At 34.2% G+C, this 26,045-nt stretch overlaps 1 protein-coding gene across 1 annotated transcript in view; it reads left to right on the forward strand.

Annotated features, from left to right (window-relative positions):
- Positions 1-25,404, forward strand: part of LOC111615034 (solute carrier family 15 member 2-like) — a 27,953-nt gene extending 2,549 nt beyond the window's left edge. The window contains exons 4-18 of the mRNA XM_023356408.1: positions 567-708; positions 813-896; positions 1,148-1,247; positions 3,852-3,942; positions 5,960-6,040; positions 8,808-8,890; positions 9,692-9,772; positions 9,844-9,933; positions 10,032-10,076; positions 11,252-11,373; positions 15,332-15,413; positions 17,717-17,830; positions 24,674-24,802; positions 24,881-24,988; positions 25,178-25,404. Of these exons, the coding sequence (XP_023212176.1) occupies positions 567-708; positions 813-896; positions 1,148-1,247; positions 3,852-3,942; positions 5,960-6,040; positions 8,808-8,890; positions 9,692-9,772; positions 9,844-9,933; positions 10,032-10,076; positions 11,252-11,373; positions 15,332-15,413; positions 17,717-17,830; positions 24,674-24,802; positions 24,881-24,988; positions 25,178-25,315 (1,490 nt within the window). The 3' untranslated portion in view covers positions 25,316-25,404. The remainder of the gene's footprint in view (positions 1-566; positions 709-812; positions 897-1,147; positions 1,248-3,851; positions 3,943-5,959; positions 6,041-8,807; positions 8,891-9,691; positions 9,773-9,843; positions 9,934-10,031; positions 10,077-11,251; positions 11,374-15,331; positions 15,414-17,716; positions 17,831-24,673; positions 24,803-24,880; positions 24,989-25,177) is intronic.
- The last annotated feature ends 641 nt before the right edge of the window (positions 25,405-26,045 follow it).

Consider the following 26,045-nt stretch of genomic DNA (forward strand, 5'->3'; position numbering starts at 1 on the left):
GTATCTAGATGTTATGTACTGAATAAAGCCTGGTGAACTCTACGTCCATTGGTCCGTTTCCAACCCGCGATCATCTACCACAGACAGGTGCAATGTTCTTCAATATTCCAACGACCAATCATACATGAAATGTTAATGAAAAGTAGAAAAAGTAGAATTAAATGTTTAGTGAGTTTTAAACAGGTCATGAACTAAACGGGTAAATGTTTTAGCTACTTTATTGGTATTAGGATTTATGAGTACAAGAAATTAAGTAAACTTGTTTAAAATGACGGCATTGTATTTGGATTTTATTCAGAGGAAGCAACATACGTGGAGTGGACCTCTTTCCGTTCAGAAAATACCAAGTAGTAGTTAAATTTAAATGTAAATTGACTACGTTTAAATTTAAATATGTTTTAAAGTAATAGTGTTTGTATAATTCGAAATTTCTCCGTAGTTAATGACGAAATGCTTGTCTCGAAAACATTAAGCGACACGTAATTTCATGCATTTTAATGGAGGTTAGAAATAATTATATTGCAGAAACAAATAATATTAATTTTAATTACTTTTGAACATTTTAGACATTCTTATTTTATATTTCACCCAAGAACTTTTGTACGACGATAACGAAGCAACTAATATATATCACACTTTTTCTATGGCGACATTTTTTGTAAGCCTGTTAGGTGCAGCACTGGCTGACACTGTGTTAGGAAAATTCAGGTGAGAATAAAACTTCAATTAGTTAAATTATCAGAAATATTCATGTGTCTTAAAGCCATTTATAAGATATAACCGAAGTATTAATTGTGTATTTTTATTTATAGAACAATAAGTTACATGTTAATTTTAACTGTGTTTGGATGCGTAATCCTCACTATGGCTTCTGTCCCAAATTTTCTTCCAATGAGGTAACTTATGAATTTATTTTAATTTGTATTATCGTACTTAAAAATACCAGAAAAGATTTACAATAATTTAAGTTCTTGTCATTCCTGTATTAAAGAAAACAGTTTACCATATTTTCATTTAAAATTTGAATTTCTAAGTTATAATATTCGTGTGATATTGTATATTCTTCAATTATCTGTTTTTTCGGTTTAAAAATATATGCAAAATATTAAGAAAATTTATAAAAGCTCAGTTTTATCTTTGTATTTAGATTGACGACTATGGTTAGTTTAGTAGTGATAACTATTGGAACAGGAGCAGTACAACCTTGTCTTCGTGTGTTTGGAGGAGATCAGTTTCAAGCAAATCAGGTCCTTATTTTTTCATTTATACATTGTTAAATACTAATATACCTCGACATACGATTATCTTCTTCTCTTGAAGTAGTCCTGGCCAATTTATATTGGAGTATGACTGACCAAGTTAAATGCACCAATGGTCTGCTTTACATCGCCATTCTTCTATAAAAGCTTAATAATTTTATTAAAATTATACTACAGAACATAGTTATACTTATTTATTATGCAGTAATTAACATTATAGAACACCTCTTTGGTAAATGCACTAAAAACATAAATCAAACAACACCATTTCTATTTCATTGTAATAAAAAAGAATTATTTTTCTTCTCTTCACACAAATCGCAAATTTTTCTCTTGTTTGGTTTATTCAGTTTGCACTTAACTGAAATATGTTAAGGTACAACTTAACAATTACTAGAATAACAATATAACCTAGCAAAACCCTTTGACACAAAGAGTATCACACTTTATCCTATGAAGAGTAACCTACTTGAATTTTATTTTTACTACTTGTCCATGGGCAAGTAATTAAAAGAAATTTCTCGGTGAAAGGCATGAATTTAATTGGGCTGCAACCTTGAAATTGTAGATCTACACATTTTCACTATTGTCTGTCTGCTGTCTGTCCTTCGAGAACGAAGTTACATGGATTAAAATTCAGACTACTTGAAAAACTTAAGGCCAGAAGCTCCGATTAATATACAAACTTCTAGTCGAGACCAAAAGTCCCGTGATTTTTAAAATTTTAATTAAAATCCTTTGCTATTTAACATGCCATACTTTCAGCAATCGGCTTGTTGGCCATCCCCGCCATAAGATTTCTTGCAGGCCTAGCCGTTTCGCCAAACAAAAGTGCATATAGTTAAAACCAACAAAGCTGTGTACAGCAGAATTACTGTATCCTGTATAATTAACATTGATTACTGTTTATCTTAGATTAAAAATTGGTTACAAAAGTATGGCACTTTTGTAAAACGATCATGTGACCTCTCGTCATCTGACAATGTGTATTCGCTTGCGAATATTACATTGGACTTGCAATCAAATGAACAATGCTGTTAAAACTGTCGTAAGTTGAAGTACGTCTACTTATTGCTCATTTCTTTCTATTAAAAATACTATTAATTAAATATTCATGAAATATTCATTTATAATTAAAAATGTCGCAGCAAATAGTTATGTACGTATGCTTTTAAATCGCATAAAATTCATTTTTCCTTGTACTAATTATTTTACAAATGCATTTAATCTTTCTTAAAATTATTATAAAATAGGTAAAATATTAATTTTGAATGTATAGATAAATCTTATTNTTTCAGCAATCGACTTGTTGGCCATCCCCGCCATAAGATTTCTTGTAGGCCTAGCCGTTTCGCCAAACAAAAGTGCATATAGTTAAAACCAACAAAGCTGTGTACAGCAGAATTACTGTACTTATAACCTCTATAATTAACATTGATTACTGTTTATAATAATCTTAGATTAAAAACGATAATGTAACCTATCGTCATCTGGCAATGTGTATTCGCTTGCGAATATTACGTTGGACTTGCAATCAAATGAACAAGGCTGTTAAAACTGTCGTAAGTCGAAGTACGTTTACTTATTGCTCATTTCTCTCTATTAATAATACTATTAAATACTCGTGAAATATTCATTTATAAGTAAAGATGTCGCAGCAAATAGTTATGTATGTATGCTTTTAAATCGCATAAAATTCATTTTTCCTTGTACTAATTATTTTACAAATGCGTTTAATCTTTCTTAAAATTATTATAAAATAGGTAAAATATTAATTTTGAGTGTATAGATAAATCTTATTTTAAATAAATATATATATATACATATATATATATGCTAATAACGAGGAAAATTGTCATTAAATCTTACCATTCTCGAGATACGACACAAAACTCCCGTTTATCTTCCCACTCCTTTGATGTTTAACTGCCAAACTTTAATAGCATGATGTGCCATAAATAAACAAACTTCCCTACCAAATTTCTGAAATCTTTAACAAAAGACACGGGAAAAATTAAGCTACATAGCGGATGGAAAAATTGTGCCACCCACATACACACACTAAAATCCACACATAAAAAGAAAATCGTCAAATATTTTTGCATTTCTTCATGCTTGAAGATCCACTGAGTCCAATAATTGGGGAGACATCTTTTGACCGATCGCTATCCTTTCCCTCTATTAAATAAGCTGAGGAAGAACATTTAAAGTGCGGTTCAGACTATCAAAGTCACGTGATGCGGATCTAATATAATATCAGTATAAGCAGACTAATGACTTAGTCCGTTAAAAAAAAAAAACTGGTTACGTCCTTGGCTGAATTGAGACCGTTTTATAAGACATTATGCCCGCAGTTTTGGGTAAAGTGTACCTGGATATGATATTTAAAAAAGAAAAAAATGTACAAATAATAATGTTTTACGTTATATTAACAGTACTTTTTACATACTTTCTTAAATAAATTATATATATATTTTTAAATACACAGTTTCGTGCAAGTTATATAAATAAATTCCTTATAGATACTTAAAATTAACTGAATTTTTATTCCATTAATAATTATAATCATTATAGTTTATATATAATTTACAGAAAATAGAATTACGCAGATTTTTTTCTCATTTTTCCATTTCCTTGAGATTTGGGACGATGCTGTCGATGATCCTAGTGCCTATTTTTAGAGGTAAAAGTGTGTATTTAAGTAATAAAACAAATAACAATTAAATAATAAGCTTTAGCTGTGTTCTGCGAAAAAATTATTTCCGTTTCGTCAAACATTTTCACCGATTTTTGTAGTTTCAATGGTACTGAATACGAATCTGGCAACAGAATTAACCTAACACCCACCACTTTTGAAAGAAGTGAGGTTTTTGAAGGAAAACATTTTTGTTCAAAATATCATATTTGTTAGCTAATTGGCTATGTATTAAATGTATGTTAATTACTCCCGTTTTATAATTTTATACATTTCAAAAGTGAAACATTAAGTAATACGTTTTCTTCCTTTTCTATTCATCTGAAGTCTCTTACTCTGGATTTCAGCAGTAATCTGCTATCCCGTTCCCGTTCCCCTTTCGCTATACCACTTTTCAAGGAACATTTCTTATCGTTTCTGATGAAACATTTCTCCATGTCCATCAGAAACGGCTCCTAATTTAGCGAAAAAAAATCTAAATGGGCAAGCAGGAAATTACATCTTGAGTGAGATATTGCAGTCCAATGTTTGTAGAACGTTTCCAAATTTTCTACGATTTTCTCATACTTGTTAGCTCGTACATTCCCCAAAAAGCCTTGCTTACGTTCTCGAATTCCTCCACTCTCTTCTTTCCGTTCAGTTACCTTTTTTCCTCCAAATTAAAACTCTTCAAACTCTGTTTTATTTTGGGCCAACGGAATTCCTTTCCTCAGATTACAAAACTTTTGCTTCAGGAAAGTAAAGTCTTCTTTTCTGTTCTTACCTTTCACAATGTTTTTCATCAAATGATCCTGATACGAAAAGGAGGTATGAGGATTTTAGTTTTCCCCCAGAGCGGGAAAAGCATTATTCTTCTTACCAAGTATTTATTGAATGGTAAGAAGGACTCCTTGATCGATTGCCTAATTCACATAAAAAACCAGCAGAATTTGGTGTATCCTCTTTAAAGATCTGTTAGCATTGCAACCACTTTGAGATCAGCACACGGAATACCTTCATGTTATACTAAGTTTCTTTCATGCGAAGATCATGAGCAAACGGAACGGATGAATATTTGTTGCCATTGCAAAGCAAAACTCCTTTAAGGCTGAACTTTGATGAGTCCATAAAAAAGATCCTGTAGCTGCTAAAGTTCCTCCAACAAATGTGGTATATCGATGCAAAAAAACGAGATTGTCTTCCATAGAAAAAATTTTAGATTACCTGATTCCGTTTCTCTGTAACAGGAAGCATCACTGCTTGAGACGTAATGCAAGTACTGTAGTTGAATCCTTCTTTTTGAAATATCCAAATCACAAACCAGATCTGACATCTACCAGCTGACACCTGTAGCACCTGATTTAAAAGCATCCATTTCAGATTTCAGATTCATATTCAGCACATTACAATATAATAAAAATATCGCATTATCTTTCACGGGAGGATTTCGATGCAGAACAGTGTAATAATTCTTTTAATTCTACTTAACTTTTTAGTTTTTCCTGTTTTATTTCATTTTTCACAGAGATGATTAATTCTTACTTATTAAGTAGTGATTGTATGCTATTTCCAAGTATATTTATATATATACAAATGTCAGACTAAGTAGTATGTATCATGCACGACAGATAAAGGTTTCTTCTACACCGTTCAAGTATTGGCATCAAGTTTGACACGAATATTCTTTGTTACCCTAGGAAAAACTGTGGGGTCCCACTCCAACTACCCCTAAATACCACACGCTCTTAAGTTAAGCCCGGGCAATTTTTTGTATTTTGCGTTTTATTATTGTAAATATTCGGGTCAACGACTGAAAATTTTATTTATCAACACCACTGTTTTTATCACCCTCTCTAAATCCTCAAAAGCTCAAGCAATGCCTGGCACATTCAGAAAATACGATAATAACACTGGAAACTAGCATACAACACTACTCGTTAGTTATTAATTAAACAAACTATTATTCTCTGGAAAAATTAAAATATAATAATAGTAATAATAAATTCTTTCATATCTTTTCATTTAGCTAAGGTTCATTGTTTTGAAGAGTCGACGTGCTACCCTTTAGCTTTTGGTTTTAATTTAGTTATACTTACACTTACTTTAGGTAAGTTAATTAATTATAGCTTGATATTAATCTAATTTTTCTTAACTGTAATTAAAAAAGGCGTTGACAGGATTTTCTGTTAAAAGATAAAATATATAGGGTTTAGATTAAAATATTTCAGCAAGTTATACGTTGTTTCTACTAAATATTAACTAAATACAAGTGTATGATAGTTTAGGTAATAGGTAGTGGGTTATTAGGCCCTACTTGGCCCTGGATTTCCTCTTCCCATGGAGCTAAATTCTATCTCCGTGTCCATGAAAAATACTGACACAGTATAAATTACAGTTAAGATCATAAATTTAGTAAAATGCGTTGTTTTTTTTTTTTGTCAAAATAGTCAAATGAACTTTGTCAAAAATGGGTGCGAAAAATGTAAAGCTTTTCTGCGTAGTTTCATGCGCTTAAGGCTGCGTTAACTGTATAAAGAGACTCTAGGGGCATAATTTATAGGAATATTATTTTAAAACAAAGTAACTCTGTGTGAGCCTTCTCTACATGCTGGAGGAAGACTCACAGTTTCTACAATCTAATTTTAACGAGGTCAAGCCGCTCGCGCTTTGAATGTTTTGCCCACACATCAAACATTTGATATTAATCTCCTGACTTTCTAGAATTTTATAAATTAAATTGTACCACTATCTGTAATAGAAGCCACGATAGGATTTCCCACACAAGAAGGAAAAGTCGAGGATGCACGCAATCGAATAGCCCATTATGGATCACCTATATTTTGATGTCATTGTATTTAGCTGATACGTAGAAGCAAAATATATGTATACTGCTGCAATATTATCTATAAGCTGTAGAACAAGGGTCTCCAAACTACGGCCCGCGGGCCGGATCCGAACCGCGAGGTCAGTTCATCCGGCCCGCCGTCGCATTGTGCTAAAAATTAGCTAAAATATAATTTTGTATAATTATAATTATATTTATATTTTTATGTAAATAATTATATTTGTAGATAAACTTACTATGTAGAAAAATTAAAATAAGCGTAAATAAAATTGCCAAAACTGGTTCAATCTGATTTTTGCATCTGACAGTAATATAATTTTTAGAAAAATCGATAATATAAAAAATCTGGCGACTTTTTGCGCCTTTGGATATCAGTACCTGTACACAAAAAGCGCTCTGAAAAAGTATAGGGTGGTTATACAGTAGAGCCTCGGTTATCCAATTCCCGATTACCCGACACCTCGGTTAACCGACAGTCCTAGTCAACAAATTTTAAATGTCCGCTAGTGATGTGGCGCTACAATATTTGGCTATGTCTTGGCTACTTTAATATTATTTTTACGTGTTTTAGCTGGCAACACTCATTCGACCATGAAAGCGAGCCAGTATTTAAACGAGGCTTAATTTTATAATTTTTAACGATACAATATTTAACGATTATTATTTTAAAAAATTTTTGTTAGGCTTAACATCGATGAAAATTCAACGCGAAGTAGGTTAATAGCGATATACTAATATACTAATATACTAATTACATGGGATATAATAATATACTACACTAATAATGGATATTTTATACTTCTCGGTTATCCGACTTTTCAATTATCCGACCAACCCCAGTCCCCAATTGGGTCGGATAATCGAAGCTCTACTGTAATTAAAGTTGCTTTACTCAGACCTGTCTAGAGCGCGTTCTCGTGGATGTATTTTGATGAAACTTGGTATATATGTTACTAGCGTTGTTGTGGCTCAAAATGTATCTATTATAAATGTATAACACTTCCCGCGGGAGAGAAATTCGAAAAATTCCTTCTTAGCGTACATTCTCTTGACGTACTCTATTAAAACGCAATCAAAAACGCAGAAAACCGCGTCTAAAATAGTATAATAGAAGCTGAGTTCTACACGGTAAGCCATAATTTTGTCTTTCTCCCTCGCGGGGGAATTTCGAAATCTATGTAATATACAAGTTCGGATACGTGCACTGCATATCTCGCCGACCACGCGACTGCGCCGCGCGATTATCTATCTGGTATACATACGCGTCTTGCCCCTCGCCACCCGCTGACATCAAAAATATAACTCATACCTAGATGATATCTTTTAATTTATATGAATTTTTAATAAAATAATATACAGCCTATTTCCACCCTGAAGGTTCATTCTAAATATTCGTGAAAGAATTTTTGAAATTGGATGAGTAGTTTTGGAGATTACCTCCGACATCCAAACTTACAAACTTTACCTCTTTATAATATTAGTATAGATATGGACAGCTGTACGGCGTTTTGAACATGTAATTGATGCAAATAGATTGCACATTGAACAAATGTTGTGAATAAAAACGTTTTGCGTGTTTCCATTTTGTGTTTCTTGTTCTTCATGCGCCATCTTTTACCTAGTAATAAAAATTCGAACTAAGTAGTTTTTTTTGCATTTTCCTTTTCCCCGTGGTCCATATAACATATATATCATCAAAACACGTTCACGAGAACGGACTCTACACAGGTCTGAGTAAGTCAACTTTAATTATACCTGCAATGAAGTTTCTAAGGAAAGCGATTACGAGCTTGCTGCAGCGACTGTGTTTATGTATTGGTAAATAAATGTGTTGGTTGTCTTTATTTTTTGTGTATTAAGTATACTGTATTGAACAAAATAGTTATGTGACCCGTGCTCGTCATTCATTCAGTTATGCGGCCCACTGTGAAAAAAGTTTGGTGACCCCTGCTGCAGAAAATTTTTTTGTCTGAAACTAAAATAAAAAAGATAGATAATAAGAAAAAATTTATTGAAATTTCGTTTACAGTTATTTTTTTAATTGGATATCCCACTTATAAAATTAATCCCATTTCTGGAAGTGTATTGCTGAATGGAATCAAGTGCATAACGGTAAGTATATTTTCTTTTATTGAAGTAATTAAAATTAATTATGTTGCAATTAATTGGGGTGCAATTTGTAAAAAAATTGTAGGCATAAACTACCACAGTCGTCTGTTTGTCTGTTCTTCCTTAATCTCGAGAACTGAGTTAGGTAAATGTAATTCGATACCAGATATGAAAAGCTTACATGAGACCCCGAATTTCCGGTTTGCATTCCAACGCATTTTACATTATTACAATACTGTTCCTTTTTGATATTAAAAATTTACATTTATAATAAAATTATAAATGGACATAAAATTAAACAAATTATCTCAAAAATATCAATTCAATAGCATCGGATAATATCAAGGATCATTAAAGATATAGAATTTGCAGACAATCGAAAGATATCATTGTAAACAGGTCATACTAAATACAAGTCCACTCTGCCACAGATAGATAATATTTTTTAGAAAGATGATGTGTGATGTAATATGGAAAACAATACTAACACGATGCAACACTTCTTTATCGGATACCTTGAACTGGTTTTAAAAAAGTGAAATTTATATCAATTTTATCAGATAAACGAATATTTATATTGAAAACAGAGAATAATATAAGAGTGCTTTTCAATTTTAAAAAATTATAGAAGAAACCAAGTAGTCTTCAATTCCGACAAGTCAACTAACAAAGGAACACTGATTAAAGTTTCTATTTTTGTTAATATTGTAAAAATATCGTCTACCATTTTAATTAAAATTAAAATATGTATTAAAATTAATTTATAATTTGCCATAATGTTTAAACTCTTCTTTTCTTTCGTAGCATGCAGTTGCAAGGAAAATTAAGTTGAGGAAAGTGGTGATCAAAAACCATTGGTTGGATTATGCGGATGATAAATTCAATGTAAGCTATATTTTTTCCTAAATTGTGAAGCTTCAATCCTTAATTATTCAAACATTACATATATATTTCAGTCTCAAACAATTTTTGATATAAAAGTAACTCTTCGAGTTTTGTTGATATTATTGACATCGTCTGTAATTATTGCTTTAACGCTTCTGAGGGTAATTATTTTAAAAAGTTTTATGAAAAATGTAAAGAATGTAAAAATTGTACATTAAACATTTAATATCATATATTAAATTTATATTGTATTTTGAAGGGGTCGAGTTTTATATTACAAGCGACAAAACTACAAAATACAGTGGTAAGTAATAATTTCGCCATTTTTAAAAAAAAATGTAAAATTCTGTTTTAGTAAAGAATGCTAGTAAAATTTACCGAATCAATATAATTTAAAGTACAACAATAAGAGTTTAATAATATATCCTGCAATATCTGTTCCGTTTTTTTGAAACATCCACGCTTAAAATATAGTCTACTTCACGAACTAGAATAAGTAAATCGAAAGAACATTAAATTGACACTTTAATGCCTAGGTCATTTGATCGGCCATGTTAAAAGGTTGAAAATATGTAGGCCTACTTAGTGGTTGCTGTAAATTTCTGTACGTTTATATGCTTAATGGTGGCTGTAATTACAGCAAGTAATTAAGCATCAATATTTAGTAAAACAAACAATAAAAACTGCCAAAATTTTGCAGTTTCCAAACACTGCTTTTACATAGATATAACGTTACTCAGAAATGACGCAAAATTATGTTTGATTTTAAAGGTATTATAGTACTAAAGCAGTGGATGACACACGTAGAATCCAGTCGAAGCATTTTACAGATACATTATCGTTGTAGCCATCTTGAATTTCGTATTTAGCTCTTCCGAACTTCGCTGCTATTGCCTGCAACGAGTATCTTAAAGCGGAAGTCAATAAACAGATTTTCAACAAATAAGCTTTAAAAAACTTTGTTGAAAGATAGTGGCCTGGTAATGGTTTTTAAAACAACTTTCCTTGGCTGTATATTAGCGCTGTATATTAGCGTTGTATATTAGGAACAAGGCCTACAGAAACTGGCAACAATGGTGAGCGTGCCAATTCCAATTATTGCAGAATGAGATTATAAATATATTTTTTCATACGAGAAACTGGTCTCTGATTGTTAATAATTTGGAACACTCTGAAATTATTAATTTAACAAAGAAGTTCGAAATTTTTGAAAAATAAATTTTTTGAAAAATAAATCGACTCTAAACTATTCGTTTTCACACATATTTAAAAGTAAATAATTATGCTAAAAGCAATTTTAAAAACACATTTAATTTAAATTATTATATATGTACAGTATATATTTAGTTTTTCATATAAGTTTTGACATATTTTACAAATTTAATTTTTTTAACATCATGTAAATTATAAATGAATATTACTTTTATATCGGCGATAATTTGCTAATTGTTAAAATTAGTTTCTCATAAACTTTCCCAGTTAGGCTTCAAGATAGAACCAGACCAACTCTCAATATTATTGCCAATAATAGGCATTTTGTGCGTTCCTGTATTTGAATACGTTGTGTATCCCATCTGCAATAAGTGTAACTTGCTAAACAGGTATTTAAATTATTTTAAATATTCTAACCATTTTATTATAAAAGTATTACATAATATCGATTCCGGGTATGAACACTGCTTATACAAATACATTGATAACACTAGCAGAATTGCAAATAAAGCCTCGATTAAGGGTAATTACATAAAAATGTACGAGCTTTGCTAATTGCATTGCTCGTACATTTTTATGCTTTTCTTTTCGAAATTTCGGGAATAGGATATTCTATAACTTTTAATCCTAAATTTCCAAAACGAAAAGTTACAATGCCACACGCTCGTTAATCTTTCCCTGGATCATTATTTGTTCTTTTGAATAATCTTCCATTTCGTATGACTGCAGAGATTGGTTCTCAGTGCCATCGACAGGGAGAGCAGTTAATTTTTCCTATGACCATGGCACTTAATTGTTTTTATCCCTATTAAATTTAATTTTAATGACAGAAAATAAAATATTTAAGACTGCTTTTTTTCATAATTATACATTTTACGTATTTTATTTGTTGAAAAACACGAGAAAAAATGCCCTCCCTATACGAATTGTTCGTACTCTTATTCTCTAGGGCAGTGTTCCGCAGTGTTCTTCTCGCGGCACACCTATGACTCGACATGGCACACCAAAATGTTATTCCCCTCAAGAACCTATAATATAATACTAATAATAGAATTTCGTAATGCCATAAACCTATTATTATTATTATGTAGAGTTTTGTGAGTTACACTCGATTGACACCGATGGCTGTGTATTATATCGGATCAGAGTCAAGGCATAATAACTTGAAAACAAGACAAAAAATTAAATAAGTGTGTCAGTGTGTGTCTGTATGCAGGAATTTCCTAACAATGTGGCATGAATTCAATATAGTGGCATTCTGTAGTGTGATGTATGAGTTTATATTCAATTTTAATGTTCCCAGGCTTTTGTGTAGTGTGTGGTATGAAACTTGTAGAGGAGAGAACCACAGGTACAATAAGCACTCTATCCATCCTTCATAGATGCCTTATTTCCTAGGCGGGTTCTGTGTACTTGCTGGTTTTTTCACTGCGTGAGTTTTTCACATCGTGAGTGTTCGGAATAGATATGTCTATAATGTTTGTGATTTTATTGTGTTTCTCAGTGAGTGTGATGTCTCGTCTGTTGTGGTAAATTGTTTTATCTGTGATTGTGGTGGTTTTAGTAGATTCTGTGTGTGTTGTTTTCCAATACTACCTGCTGAACGTATCTGTAGTATGGTTCGTGAATGTCTAATAATTTGTGTTTCTTTGCAAGCTCTTGATGTATTTGTTACTTGATTATATCTATGTAAATTATGTGTCTGTGCCAAAAACTTGCAACCACAAGTAATGTGTTGTATGGTTTCTGGCATGATGTGACATTTTCTGCATGTGTCGTTTCTGATTGTTGTATCTTTGATTGTGTTTTCTGTAGTTTTTAGTATTTATGACCTGATTCTGTATGGCAGTCATGAATCCTTCTGTTTTCTTAAAGAGGCATCCCCGAGATAACCAGCTGTTTGACGCAGTTTTTGCAACAAAATCCTGGGCCAGGTCATGGGGATGTCTGCCATGGAGGTCCTTTTGCACCCACGATTGCTTGATGGTGTTTATGCTATTTGTATATTATGTCTTGTCCATACGTTGTGAATGTAAATTTAATGGTGTTTATATAACTGTGATGTTTCTTGTTTTTTGTAGAAAAACTCTCACAATGTCTGTATTTGTTTGTAGTGGNGGTCCTTTTGCACCCACGATTGCTTGATGGTGTTTATGCTATTTGTATATTATGTCTTGTCCATACGTTGTGAATGTAAATTTAATGGTGTTTATATAACTGTGATGTTTCTTGTTTTTTGTAGAAAAACTCTCACAATGTCTGTATTTGTTTGTAGTGGAGGTTAATTATGTGGATCAGGCCACGTCCTCCATCTTTACGTGGAAGGGTTAATCTTTCTATGGCAGATTTAGGATGATATTGTTTATGCTTAGTAAGTGTTGTTCTTGTTTTCATTTGGAGTTGCTCGAGATCTGTGTGAGTCCAATGTATAACTCCAAAAAAATAAGTGAGTACTGGGACAACATGAATGTTTATTGCTTTAACATCATCTTATTTCATCAGTGAATGAAATACAAGCATAAGAAACACAGCAGCAACTGTTGCGGAACACTGTTCCAGGGCATCATCTGTAATACTTATGTCGTACGGTCCTCAAACTAATCTCATGTTTTAAAATTGAAATATCTTTTGAACGTCAGAAATTCGTGTTGACTGCAACCAAATTTTTGATCGTATGAAAATCTTATTAACAAAATTTTATTCTAAAGCTAAATACTAAATCTCATATTATATATTTTACTGTAAACGATTTGTATATCTGTATCAATAATACTGTAATTGCTCGCAGCATCTTTCGTTTTGTTTACATTATTACATATTAACAATGATTATCAATACATTTGGGATTTTTATTTATGGCTGCAAAACTTTAATTATATGAAACTTTTGTTGTAGTATACTATGCATAAGTTATTTCTCTGCGTGCATATTATCTTACATGAAGTCTCAAAGATTCGATTTTTCCTAATACAGTAGACCCCCCTATAATACGGTAGATACGTTCCGTGTTTTATGAAATTCATGTTGTACGAGTCCTTAAATACATGAGCCAATCACAGCCTGGCACGTATGCAGTTTACGGAATACAGCTGTTTGAAAGGTTTCCTTCCATAAAATTAATTGATTCTAGATTAATTTGACTAAACATTTTCAAAACACATATAATTTTTTGGGAATAATCCGTATAAACTATGCTATAAACAAAAAATTGTAGGATTACTTACCGAGTCTGCACCGTTTGAGGACGCCATTGCTTAAGCTTGTTTTCGTCGCGGAGCGGCGCATCGAACGGCGGCGCGTGTTTCCTGATAGATTATTTTTCTGCGAAAAATTCGCAGAACTTTGGAGACATCATTAATATAAATATAATTTTTATGGCCGTTAAATAATAAATGGTTTTTAGTAGGTCCGCTGCACGTTTAAACTCAAAGGTTTGTGCAATATCCGCTATTGGTCTAGATTCGAACAATCTTATTCGACCAATCCTATACGAGTCGGCAGTGGCGTTTTACCGTATCATACGAGTTTCTTTTAGCGTGTTTATACGAATACGATCGCAATTTTTTCGCCGTCATATTATATAAACTTATATAAACTTTATATAATACGGATTATATATTTATATAATCCGTATTATATAAACCCGTTTTATAGGGGTCTACTGTATATTATTGTTTTCCTTAATCATAACTCACTTAATCATAAGAGTTATAATATTGAAACTATTTTCGCAATTCTGCTATAATTTAAAAAACACAAAAAGAAAAACAATGGTTATTATGTAGAATTTTATGTAAAAAGTGCATCTAACCCGACAATAGATTCAGATACTTAACTACCTGTCGGATTTTCTTCCGGGCTAAATAATTACTAAGCAATTTGGCGAAAGGCAGCCATTTCTTTTTAAACATAAAAGATAAATTTTATTTTATTTCAGAGTATTATTCCATAAATATTCTTCTAGAATTTGATATAACTTTATAACGTTCATTTGTATTTAAACTCTCTAATTTTTCTAATACAGTACTCAATACCAAAATATTTGCTAGATAAGATGTAACAACAGACAAACGATTGAAAGTACTATCTTCTTTATAATATTATTTATATAGTTAATCACAATAGTTATTATAAAATTTTAGGGATAAGTAAACATACTTAAATTATAAATTACCTTAGTACGTATTGTCGTGTGTGAATAACGTTTGCAGTATATTGAATAATTGTATAAAGTAGGAAAGTATATATGTAAATACAATTTTTATTGTAACATAATAGTACATTTTTAAATAAATAATTCTTTTTAAAATATTAATTACTTTGTTTTATAATTATTTTTCATTTTAGTACTTTGCAGCGGATAATTTTCTCCAGTGTTTTAATTTTATTGGCGTACGCTGCAGCCGGATTTCTTCAGTTATCAATAGAGGTATAATAATTGTAAAGTAATTAAAGCAATATTCACGATATGCCACTGGACAATCATGAAATAACTGACTAATAGCAACGGTGATATCACTGTCAAATAAGGTTTTTCGAGTCCTAGTATACATTCTCGAACTCGATAAGTTATTAATTCTAAAATTCGATTACTCCAAATTCAAATTTTATTATTATGAGTTAAAAAATACAAATCCAATTGAATAACATACTTTTGCATGACTTCAACTGCATTTTTTTAATTTAACATTGAAAAATTCTAAACAAAAACTTTAAATTTACGTAAAAGTATGTCTTAACCAATTATTGAAGACACATTTTTATTTATCAGTAGTGTGTTGTGAATATTATAAAAGTTTATCGAAAAAATTAAGCGTTCAAATACTTAAAATTAACTTTTTAATTGGCATATTTTACTGAAGCAAGCTTCAAACATTCATTTTTTTTAATAGATAAATTATGGACAAGTTAATCGTTATTACATCAGATCAATTTCGGTTTCTTTTAATACCCTTCTCGCGTGTTTACCGATAGAGCTGACTAAGGACATATCCTGTATATTCATCTGACGTGACAGTTTTCTATTGTGATGTTGTCGATGACTATTCTTCTAGTATGATATTTTCTTACTATCGTAAGCCTCAACATTCTGAAACCTGGCCAGAATCGAATAAATTTTCGTGAGATATACCATGAGAATATCACGCTGTCGTTCAACATTGCTGCTCTTGCTCTATGAGCGTTTTGCAATCAGAAGAATTCAATTTCGTGGCAAATTCTTCCTCAGTGTTGTAATCGCCTTTCTCTGTATAAAGTAAACTATTCAAAATTACTGTTCTAAAGGTAGAAATTTCGTTGTGTTAACTTATAAATGCTGCTTGATCTCATGATAAGGTAGAGTTTTGCATAATAACTTGGTTATCGTTGATACGACCTTTCTATTACAATATGATAAAATATGTACAGTAGAGCCACGAAAACTCGGCACTCGATAACCCGGCACTCCAGATAACTCGGCCACACCCTAGCAGGGCAAAAAAATCCTTAGTTAATTAATTTTCATGATAAAGACAGCTTTATGCCTCATAAAGTATTTTTCTGAGGTCTGTCTTATCAGGTAAATTACTGTACACAGTGTATTCATTAATTTTCATTTTCATGTAGTAAAGGCTCTATGCCTTCATAAAAGACGTACTTATCCTTTGTTTAAGGGTATTTGTGCAGTTTATTCTCTGTTGTCTTCTCTAGTAAACAATACATATAAGTACAGTACAGTATTTTCTGAGGAAACACTCATACTTATTTTTTTTTAACCCCATTCCCGATAACCCAGCATTTTCACAAACTCGGCCACCCTTCCGTCCACATTAGGCCGAGTTTTCGAGGCTATACTGTATTAACTACCGATGATATATGACCAATTCTTGAATAATTAATCTAAAGAATGTATAACTGTATTTATTACTAATTATTTTAATTCCTTTTAAATACATACAGGGTGCCCACTTAAACGTCTATCCGTGGCAAGAGATCTTTCCGATAATGGTTAAAGTAGATGAGGTCGTGAACTGTATCGGACACACATTAACATGATATTACGGTGTCGTGGTACGCATCTGTTCCGCTGCTATATGCAACTAGAAAAACATGCAGAGCATTCGAGTGTGAAACGTGATAATATTTTTACGACGTGATGACCTACAACTTTTTCGGCAATTTTTATCGACTGATGAGGCACTATTTTCCCGAATAAACTTCACAATGTGCATCAATGGGCAGAGCTCGCTTCATGAAGCACACGACATACGAAACAAAAAAGCACGTTTTACTTTAAATTTATAGTGTAATATTTTGTGGGTCTTCATTTTTACCCATATTCGTTGATGGCATCCCGAATAGAGAATATCATATATTGTAAATGATATTTTGACTTTTTAAAAGTAGCTAATACACTGCTGTACAGTAAATATACTACACTAAAACCTGTACAGCAAAAGAAGAAACGGTGACTTAAACTTTCTGAAAAGATAACTAGAAATAACTAATACTAAAATTTCGAATAAAACTTATTCATTAAATTTGTTTATAGTTTGTTGACATTCTTTGAGAGCAATATTGTAATATTAATTCAGTCACTCATCTTTGAAAGATCGACCACGTGCTGCGTTGCCTTGTTGCTGTTGAATTGTTGAGATAAGCTCTTATCAATCCAATAGAAAAATAACATCGATAACAACTATGTTTTATACATATTAAAATTAAAAAACACAATTAATAATTTATATTTTTCAGAAAAATTCATCAAACTGCGATTTCAAAAATAATCTTATTTTTTTAAATAAAAGCACTCCATGTGAAATGCATCTGGGAATCCGTTTAAATTCAACCGTAAGGAATGGTACGCAGGTAAGTCCTTCCAAATGTAATAATAATGTCGCGCCAGTTTCGGAGGAGACTAGCACCATTGTGCGGAGAGTGGCGGAACAAGAAAGAACGATTCAAAAAAAGAGAGAACGCTTCAAAAAAAGAAGGAAGAACAATTGAGTAGAAAAAGGAGAATTCGAAAAAAAAGAACGTTGGAGATGTTTTTCTTTTAACGAGAGATATAAGGTTTTTGTTGTTAGTGTTGTTAGCATATCTAAAAAGTGTCAGTTCGGTAAACTGTATTCTGAATTTATATCCCGAGCCCCACAGCTCGTAACAAATTGGTGTCAGGAGTGCGATATAAATCATTCCGGTTATGCCGAAAGAAGACACTGAAAGGGTTTGTACACGAAGCCAACAGCGACAGCAGGCGATGGATCAGCGGCGTTTTAGTGAATTTTCTGATCGGACATTAGATGGTCAGCAAACAACTGACTCTGTTTTAACTGCTCCTCTGGCGCTACTCCAACACTGGCTACGCTGGACCTATCTGTATTGTTGGCGCCGTTACAAGAGCAGACCAGTCAGTTGAAAAATATAAAAGAAGAGCTCCAGCAAGGCCAAAAAGAATAGGCACGTCAAATGAAAGAAGAGCTCCAACGTGGCCAGGAAGAGCAGGCACGTCAACTGAAGGAACTGCATGTTACGATTGGCAGCGATTTAAAGGTAATCAAGGAGCAGGTTGAGCATAATGAAGAGCAGGTCCAACGGCATGAGAATCGAATTGCCAAAGTTGAAGTGAAGATCACAGATGTTGAGAAAGCTTTGGTCGAGCTCATATCTGAGATTGGGAATGCCAATCCCGTTATATCTACGCCAGCAGTACGTGGATTTAAAGTACCACTTTTCGACAGGACATCTTCATGGTCAGCTTATAAAATTCAGTTTGAAGCCGTGGTGAGGACGAATGGATAAACTAAAGCACAGGCCATGACAGCACTCACATTGGTCCTCCATGATCAGGCCTTGACTGTACTAGAGGCCCTCAGTAAGGACATCACTTACGACCAACTGGTGGAGGCATTGGAGTCCAGATATGGGGACAAGCATCTTGAGCACGTGTATCGGGCGCAGCTTAAGGACCGTGCGCAACGTAGTGCTGAGACTCTACAGTGCTGGGCACTGGAAGTTAAAAAGCTGGTCTGAAAAGCGTATCAGTCTTCACCTGCATTGGTTGAAGGACTACTCGTACAAGCGTTCATAGATGGAATACGAGATCTAGAAGTTCGAGCCGCGATTAGATTGGGACATCATGAAACTCTGAAGGACACTTTGACCCATGCTTTGGAGGTGGAGGTAGTAAGACGCGATGATCGATCCCATCATGTTAGGGAAATTGTAACGACAGGTTCCCAGTGTTACTACTATAGAGAAAGGGGCCACCTGCAGATGAATTGTCCAAAGCGAGGACACCTTGGGAGAGACTGAAAGGAGGATGAACTTCAGAAGGTAGAGGCGACTGATACCACCACACAGCTGCAATGGCAGCAGGGAAACGAGTAAACACCAGGACTGCGGGGCAGGTGCTGGCTGGTTTCGAGGGAGCCCCAGGAATCTCAATCTCCCAAGCCCACAATGGGAATAGCCTGATTATCCAAGGTGAAATTAACGGAACACCATGTAAGCTGACATTGGACACTGGAGCTTCTCGTTCTCGCACGGTCATCAGTTCTCGACTGGCAAATCAGTTTCTTGGGGATTACTTCAGTGGATATGATCGTATTCGAGTTATAACAGCGACTGGTCAGCACATATCTGTCCGAGGCGAAAAGGAGGTGGAAGTGCAACTAGGCAACAAGATTTATCGGCATAAGGTTATCATTGCCGATATAAAGGACGATTGCATTCTGGGCTTGGACTTCATGAGAGAACATCATTGTGAGATTGATGTCGAGCAGGGAGTTTTAAAATGCGGTTCGGCAGAACTCTTTATGGAAGGTGCATCATCGGGTGAAGCACGCTGCTTGAATCAGATTGTTCTTCCCCCCAAGGTCAGAAACTATCGTACCAGTTAGACTACCAGATAACGCTGGTCAGAAGAATCGGTGTGTTCTCATAGAGGGTTTAGACTGTGGCCTACCAAGGAAGATGGCGCGAACCTTGGTGAGGGCCACAGACATTTCGGCAGTACGTGTTCTAAATCCAGGTGATAGAGAACAGGTTGTTGGAAAAGGCAGTTTAATGGGCACCTGTGAAGAAGTTGCTTGGATGTGTAAATGCCAAGAACAATCTATTGCGACCAACATGAAACATTCCGTGTTGAATGTGTCAACGCTTCTGGAGGAATGCCATAAGGATTTGTCGGAAGAGGAACTAAACAAAGCTAAAAAGATGTTGCTTCGATATGCCGACATTTTCTCGTCAAGCGACGCCGATATAGGGAAGACAGGATTGGTTCAGCACAAAATAAATACAGGAAATGAGTTACCGATCCGTCAGCGACCGAGAAGGCTACCGATGGCACGTGAACAAGAGGTGGATGCCATGATTCAGGGAATGGTAAGGAATGGCATTATAGAGTCCTCATCTAGCCCATGGTGTTCACCTGTGGTCCTGGTAAAGAAAAAAGATGGCAGCATGCGTTTCTGTGTGGACTATCGTCGACTAAACAATGTTACGAAGAAGGACAGTTATCTACTGCCAAGGATCGATGACACATTGGATATGCTGACAGGAATGAAGTGGTTTACTATTCTAGACTTAAAAAGTGGCTACTGGCAGGTGGAAATAGACCCTAGAGACAAAGAGAAGACTGCATTTTCCACAGAAAAGGGTTTGTGGCAATTCAAGGTGGCACAGCTGGGGCATTGCACAGCCCTTTGGGCTGTGCAATGCCCCAGCTACTTTCGAAAGACTTATGGAGCTAGCACTCACTGGATTGAGTGGGGACGCCTGTCTTGTCGATTTGGATGACATAATTATCGTGGGCAGCACATTTGAGGATCATCTTCGAAACCTGGAACAAGTGTTATTGAAAATACGAGAGGCTAATCCCAAATTGAGCCCGAAAAATGCGCCTTCTTTAGACGGCAAGTTAAATTCTTGGGGCATGTTGTCTCGGAAAAGGGGGTGCAGACAGACCCGGATAAAATCGTCGCCGTAAAAGATTGGCCAGTTCCAAAAGACAAGACAGGAGTTAGAGCATTCTTGGGCTTATGCTCCTACTATCGTCGGTTTGTGAAGGATTTTGCTGATATTGCCAAACCACTGTATAAACTTACGGAAGAGAAGACACGATTCTGCTGGGACAAGGGTTGTGATATTGCATTCCAGGAATTAAAGGAGCGTCTGTGCAACACGCCAATTTTGGGCTACCCTGACACTGGAAATGACTTTGTATTTGACACAGATGCGAGTAACACGAGGATCGGCGGGGTTTTGTCTCAACGAAAAGGAGATCAAGAATTGGTTATAGCCTACTTCAGCAAAGTCTTATCCAAACCGGAAAGGAATTACTGCGTGACAAGAAGGGAATTACTTGCCGTAGTTAAAACCTTGCAACATTTTAGCAACTACTTGCTTGGACGAAGATTCCGCTTGTGTACAGACCATGCTGCATTGAAGTGGCTTTTGCATTTTAAGAATCCAGAAGGACAAGTAGCAAGGTGGATAGAGCTGCTACAGGAGTATGACTTCGTGATTGAACATCGTAAAGGGAAAATGCATGGTAATGCTGAAGCCTTGTCGAGAAGGCCTTGTGCGGATAACTGTATGCACTGTGTCAGACAAGAGACTAAAGAAATTGTTCCTATGCAAATGCTGAAAATGGATATCAGTAACGAGTGGAAGGAAACCTTAAAACAGGCCCAGGAAAAGGACGCGCACATTAAGCCGATCCTTGAGTGGTTGAAGGCTGATGCTCCTAGGCCTAACTGGAGCGATGTTGCAGCTATGAGTCCAGTTACAAAGAGCTATTGGGCACAATGGGACAGCTTGACCATACAGGACGGGATATTGTGTCGTAAGTGGGAAAATACCCGAGGGGACAGCTACCATCTGCAAATGGTTGTTCTCAAAGGAAAAGTTCCAGAGGTTCTAAAACTGTACCACGACGGCTGCTCTGGAGGTCATATGGGGGTGAAGAAAACCTTACTGAAAATCCGCGAGAGATTTTATTGGATTTACTGTCGTGATGATGTGGAAAAATGGTGTCGCAGATGTACCAGTTGCGCAGCCGTGAAGGGACCTCAAACTCTCAGTAGAAGTGCGTTAAGGGTGTACAATGTTGGAGCCCCATGGGAACGAATAGCGTTAGATGTTGCGGGACCGTTTCCTGAAAGTGAAAATAGAAACCGGTACTTCATGGTTGTCATGGACTACTTTACTAAATGGCCAGAGGTTTTTCGCCATTCCCAACCAAGAAGCTGTAACTGTGGCCGATAAATTAGTCCACAAAGTATTCTGTCGGTTTGGAGTACCCTTAGAGATTCACAGTGATCAAGGCAGGAATTTCGAGTCCCAAATATTTCGGGAGACATGCCGTGTGATGGGTACCCACAAAACCAGAACCACCTCGTATCATCCACAATCCGACGGGATGGTGGAACGATTTAATCAGACGTTGGAAAGGTACCTGGCAAAAGTCATAGAGACTCGGCAACGAGACTGGGACAAACACATTCAACCATTTTTGTTGGCATACCGAAGCGCGGTCCATGAAAGTACGTCTGTGACGCCAGCCTTTGCAAACTTTGGAAGAGAACTACGATTGCCCGCAGATTTAATTACCGGTACCCCGCCTGATAGTCCACGTAGCATGACTGACTATGCGGACGATTTACGTCATAAGATGAATGACGTATATGACCACATCCGACAGTCCAGCCAACAAATGTCTGAAAGGATGAAGACCCGATATGACCGGAAGGCGAACAATCAAGGCTTCGAAGAGGGTTCCTTAGTGTGGTTACATAATCCTGTGCGCAGCAAGGGAAAGTCCCCTAAATTACAGCCGAAGTGGGACGGGCCATATCGTGTCGTGACTAGAATCAACGATGTCACCTACCGAATACAGAAGAGGTCGAGAACTGCACCCAAGATTGTTCATGTGGATCGTTTGGCGCGGTACTATGGGTGTAATGATGCTCGGGACGAGCATGCCTTAAGAGGAGGGCAGTGTCGCGCCGGCTTCGGAGGAGACTAGCACTATGGTGCGGAGAGTGGCGGAACAAGAAAGAATGATTCAAAAAAAAAGAGAGAACGATTCAAAAAAAGAAGGAAGAACAATTGAGTAAAAAAAGGAGAATTCGAAAAAAAAGAACGTTGAAGATGTTTTTCTTTTAACGACAGATATAAGGTTTTTGTTGTTAGTGTTGTTAGCATATCTAAAAAGAGTCAGTTCCGTAAACTGTATTCTGAATTTATATCCCGAGCCCCACAGCTCGTAACAATAATAATACACAAAAACTTTATAAAAATATTTAGCACAGGATAAAAGAAAATATATTTGGTTTTTTTTAACTATTCTTGTCTTACTGAATCTAAGAGGGTCTTTTCAAACCTATTGTGAAACCAACGATTTGGCCAGACACACTATATGTAGGCCGGGCGTAGAGGTCTGGGAAGAAAGATATTTCTGATACTTTAAAATTTCCTGGGGAATTTTGACTGCTTGAATCTGATTCCGGGTTCACCAGACGAAGGGCTGACACCCTGACGCTTTTGCTTCCACGGACAATTCGTCGTTCTTTATCACTTACTAAAAAAAATAATAATTTTCAAAATTTACTTTTATGGATTAAATTAAATTTAAAATGTATTTATATAATTAAATGGCTATTGAAATTAATTTCAATCTTAAGATATTTAATTTGCACGAGAAAATAAAATTGAATTTTACATAATTAGATTAAAGGAAACATTATCCAAGATGGTTTTCATCTTACTGCAATTGTAATAAATTGTACTATAATAAAAATGAATATTAATTATACTTTCTTAAACTATAATTCGATTGACGTCACTTTGACTATTTATTCCGATGACAATGTCGCAGCCACGAAGGTAATTATTCATATTGCCGTCAATAGGTGCTATGTGTGATGAAGTTCAGAGCGCGATTGATGAGCGGAATCCCAACCGAATCTAAATCTGTCTTGGAGAGACCACACTTAAAAATTTTGATTTCGAGTTTGCAGTGCGCTTGATTGACATCTTAACAACTTTATCAGATCATCTTCTGTATATTGCAATAGACTAAAAATGTGTATTGATTTGTGTGGGACAGATGACAAAGATAAATATCTTTTCATTAGGACTTCGGTAGGAATTGAGTACACAACATAAAATTTATTTTTATTATTTTCGAAAAATCTGATCAAAATTTCAAGGCGATTTTTAAGAGCAACATTTTGCCAACCGTGTATACGTAGTCTAACGAGTTCAATGATCATGTAAAACTATGACTGTTGAAAACGTCACTTATTCGCCATTTAGTGGTCGAATAGATAAAATCATTGAATATTCGTAGTTTGTCATGGATTCTCGTCTCAACAGCGGGTTGCCTGATGCAGTTTCCGGGTTCATTCGCATGATTAACACCTAAAAAGTGACCACTTTCTTATGGAATCTTCTCGGGAAGTATTCCCATTGGCAGATGGCCCACGTGTTCCGTTGCTTATCGCACTTCATCATATTGAATTCATATATTCGTGCTATTGTTATTTTTATATAGTTTTAATTTAAAAAGTACTTTCTCAACATGGACATTGACAGTATAGTCATAAATTAATAACTTCAGTTAATCAAATTGGAGACTTAGTAATACAAATATTACATATATTAACAATTTCGACAAGAAAATATATGTATTTTTTATTTACTTAGGATTGGAGGCAAGACAATACATTAGAATGCAAACCTCTGTCCATCATGCTTCAAATTCCTCAATACGTATTGCTGTCAATTGGAGAGATAGTACATGCCATTAGTCTTATAGAATTTGCATATAACGAAGTAATTCTTTTAAGTGTTTTTAATTTAAAATTTCGATCAATATACAATTAACCTAATCCAACATTTCTGTTACTAAAGGCTCCCGAAAATATGAAATCTACTGTTCAAGCTTTTCTTTTCCTGAATGCGGCGTTTGCAAATTTCATAATTCTCATTATTCAGCAATTAAAATTTTTAACTGAAGAGGTAAGTCTTTATTTATTTCTATTATTATTATTATTATAAACGTATAAATATTATGAAGAAGGAACATTTAAAAAATATCATAAGAGTAAATGTAGATCCTTTTAATGACGATTTAAGTTATATTTTCGTGAATGTGCGATATTTTTACTTTGTAATACTGTTGTAATAAACTAATATTTATTTTTCTAGTCTTACAAATTATTTTTTTATTTCGGCCTGGGGATTTTGGATATTACTGTTCTAATAGTTTTGTCATACAACTATAAATACAGAAATGACGTTATAGGATTTGAATCTCCGTCAACAAAGATAAGACGAATGCCATAGAAACGAACAATGTCTTTTAAATAACAAGCTATTCTCTATTGTAATATTTGTGTAAAGATATAAATTTTATATCTTATAAGTACAGCACATACAGGAAAGAAAAAATTATTTATAGAATTTCACTGATGTATTTATTTTCATTTATATACAAGGATATATACTCACTTTACATCTGAAATAAATTACTTGATATTTAAGTTGAAATTTCTATTTATTTTTTCTTCAATCGAATTTTGATTTGTCGTCATCTTGTCATCATTTGTTTTAGGTATTTCACAAAAGTAATCCTAATGTATACGAACCTTAACATAAACGATTATCTTTCACGGTATTATTAAACACTTCTAACAATACTACGAATTGTTCAAATAAAAGTATTGTTTTGAATGCGCGACAGCATTGAATCTATCATGTTAAAATACATATTATTTCTGTTAAAAATAACGATTGAATTATCGCGTATAAAATTACTGCACACGAACATTGTGTATTTAATCACGATAAAATTTTCAGTGAAATGTTTCAGAACAATAATCACAGAATAAATAAAGAAGCCGTATGGATTTAACAATGTTATATATTGTGTTAGTGTCATTGAAAATTATTGTTTAATAAATGCTATTGTAATGTATAATAAGTAATATTTTTCATGAAATTTTACATATCGTAATTTGTTTCCTTATTCTTTCTTACATATAACAGAGAAATAATACTAACTTGTAAGTAAAAT

The sequence above is a fragment of the Centruroides sculpturatus genome, unplaced genomic scaffold (genome assembly GCF_000671375.1).
Source record: "Centruroides sculpturatus isolate CEXI.00-Female unplaced genomic scaffold, Cexi_2.0 scaffold1976, whole genome shotgun sequence".
Classification (NCBI taxonomy): Eukaryota; Metazoa; Arthropoda; class Arachnida; order Scorpiones; family Buthidae; genus Centruroides; species Centruroides sculpturatus.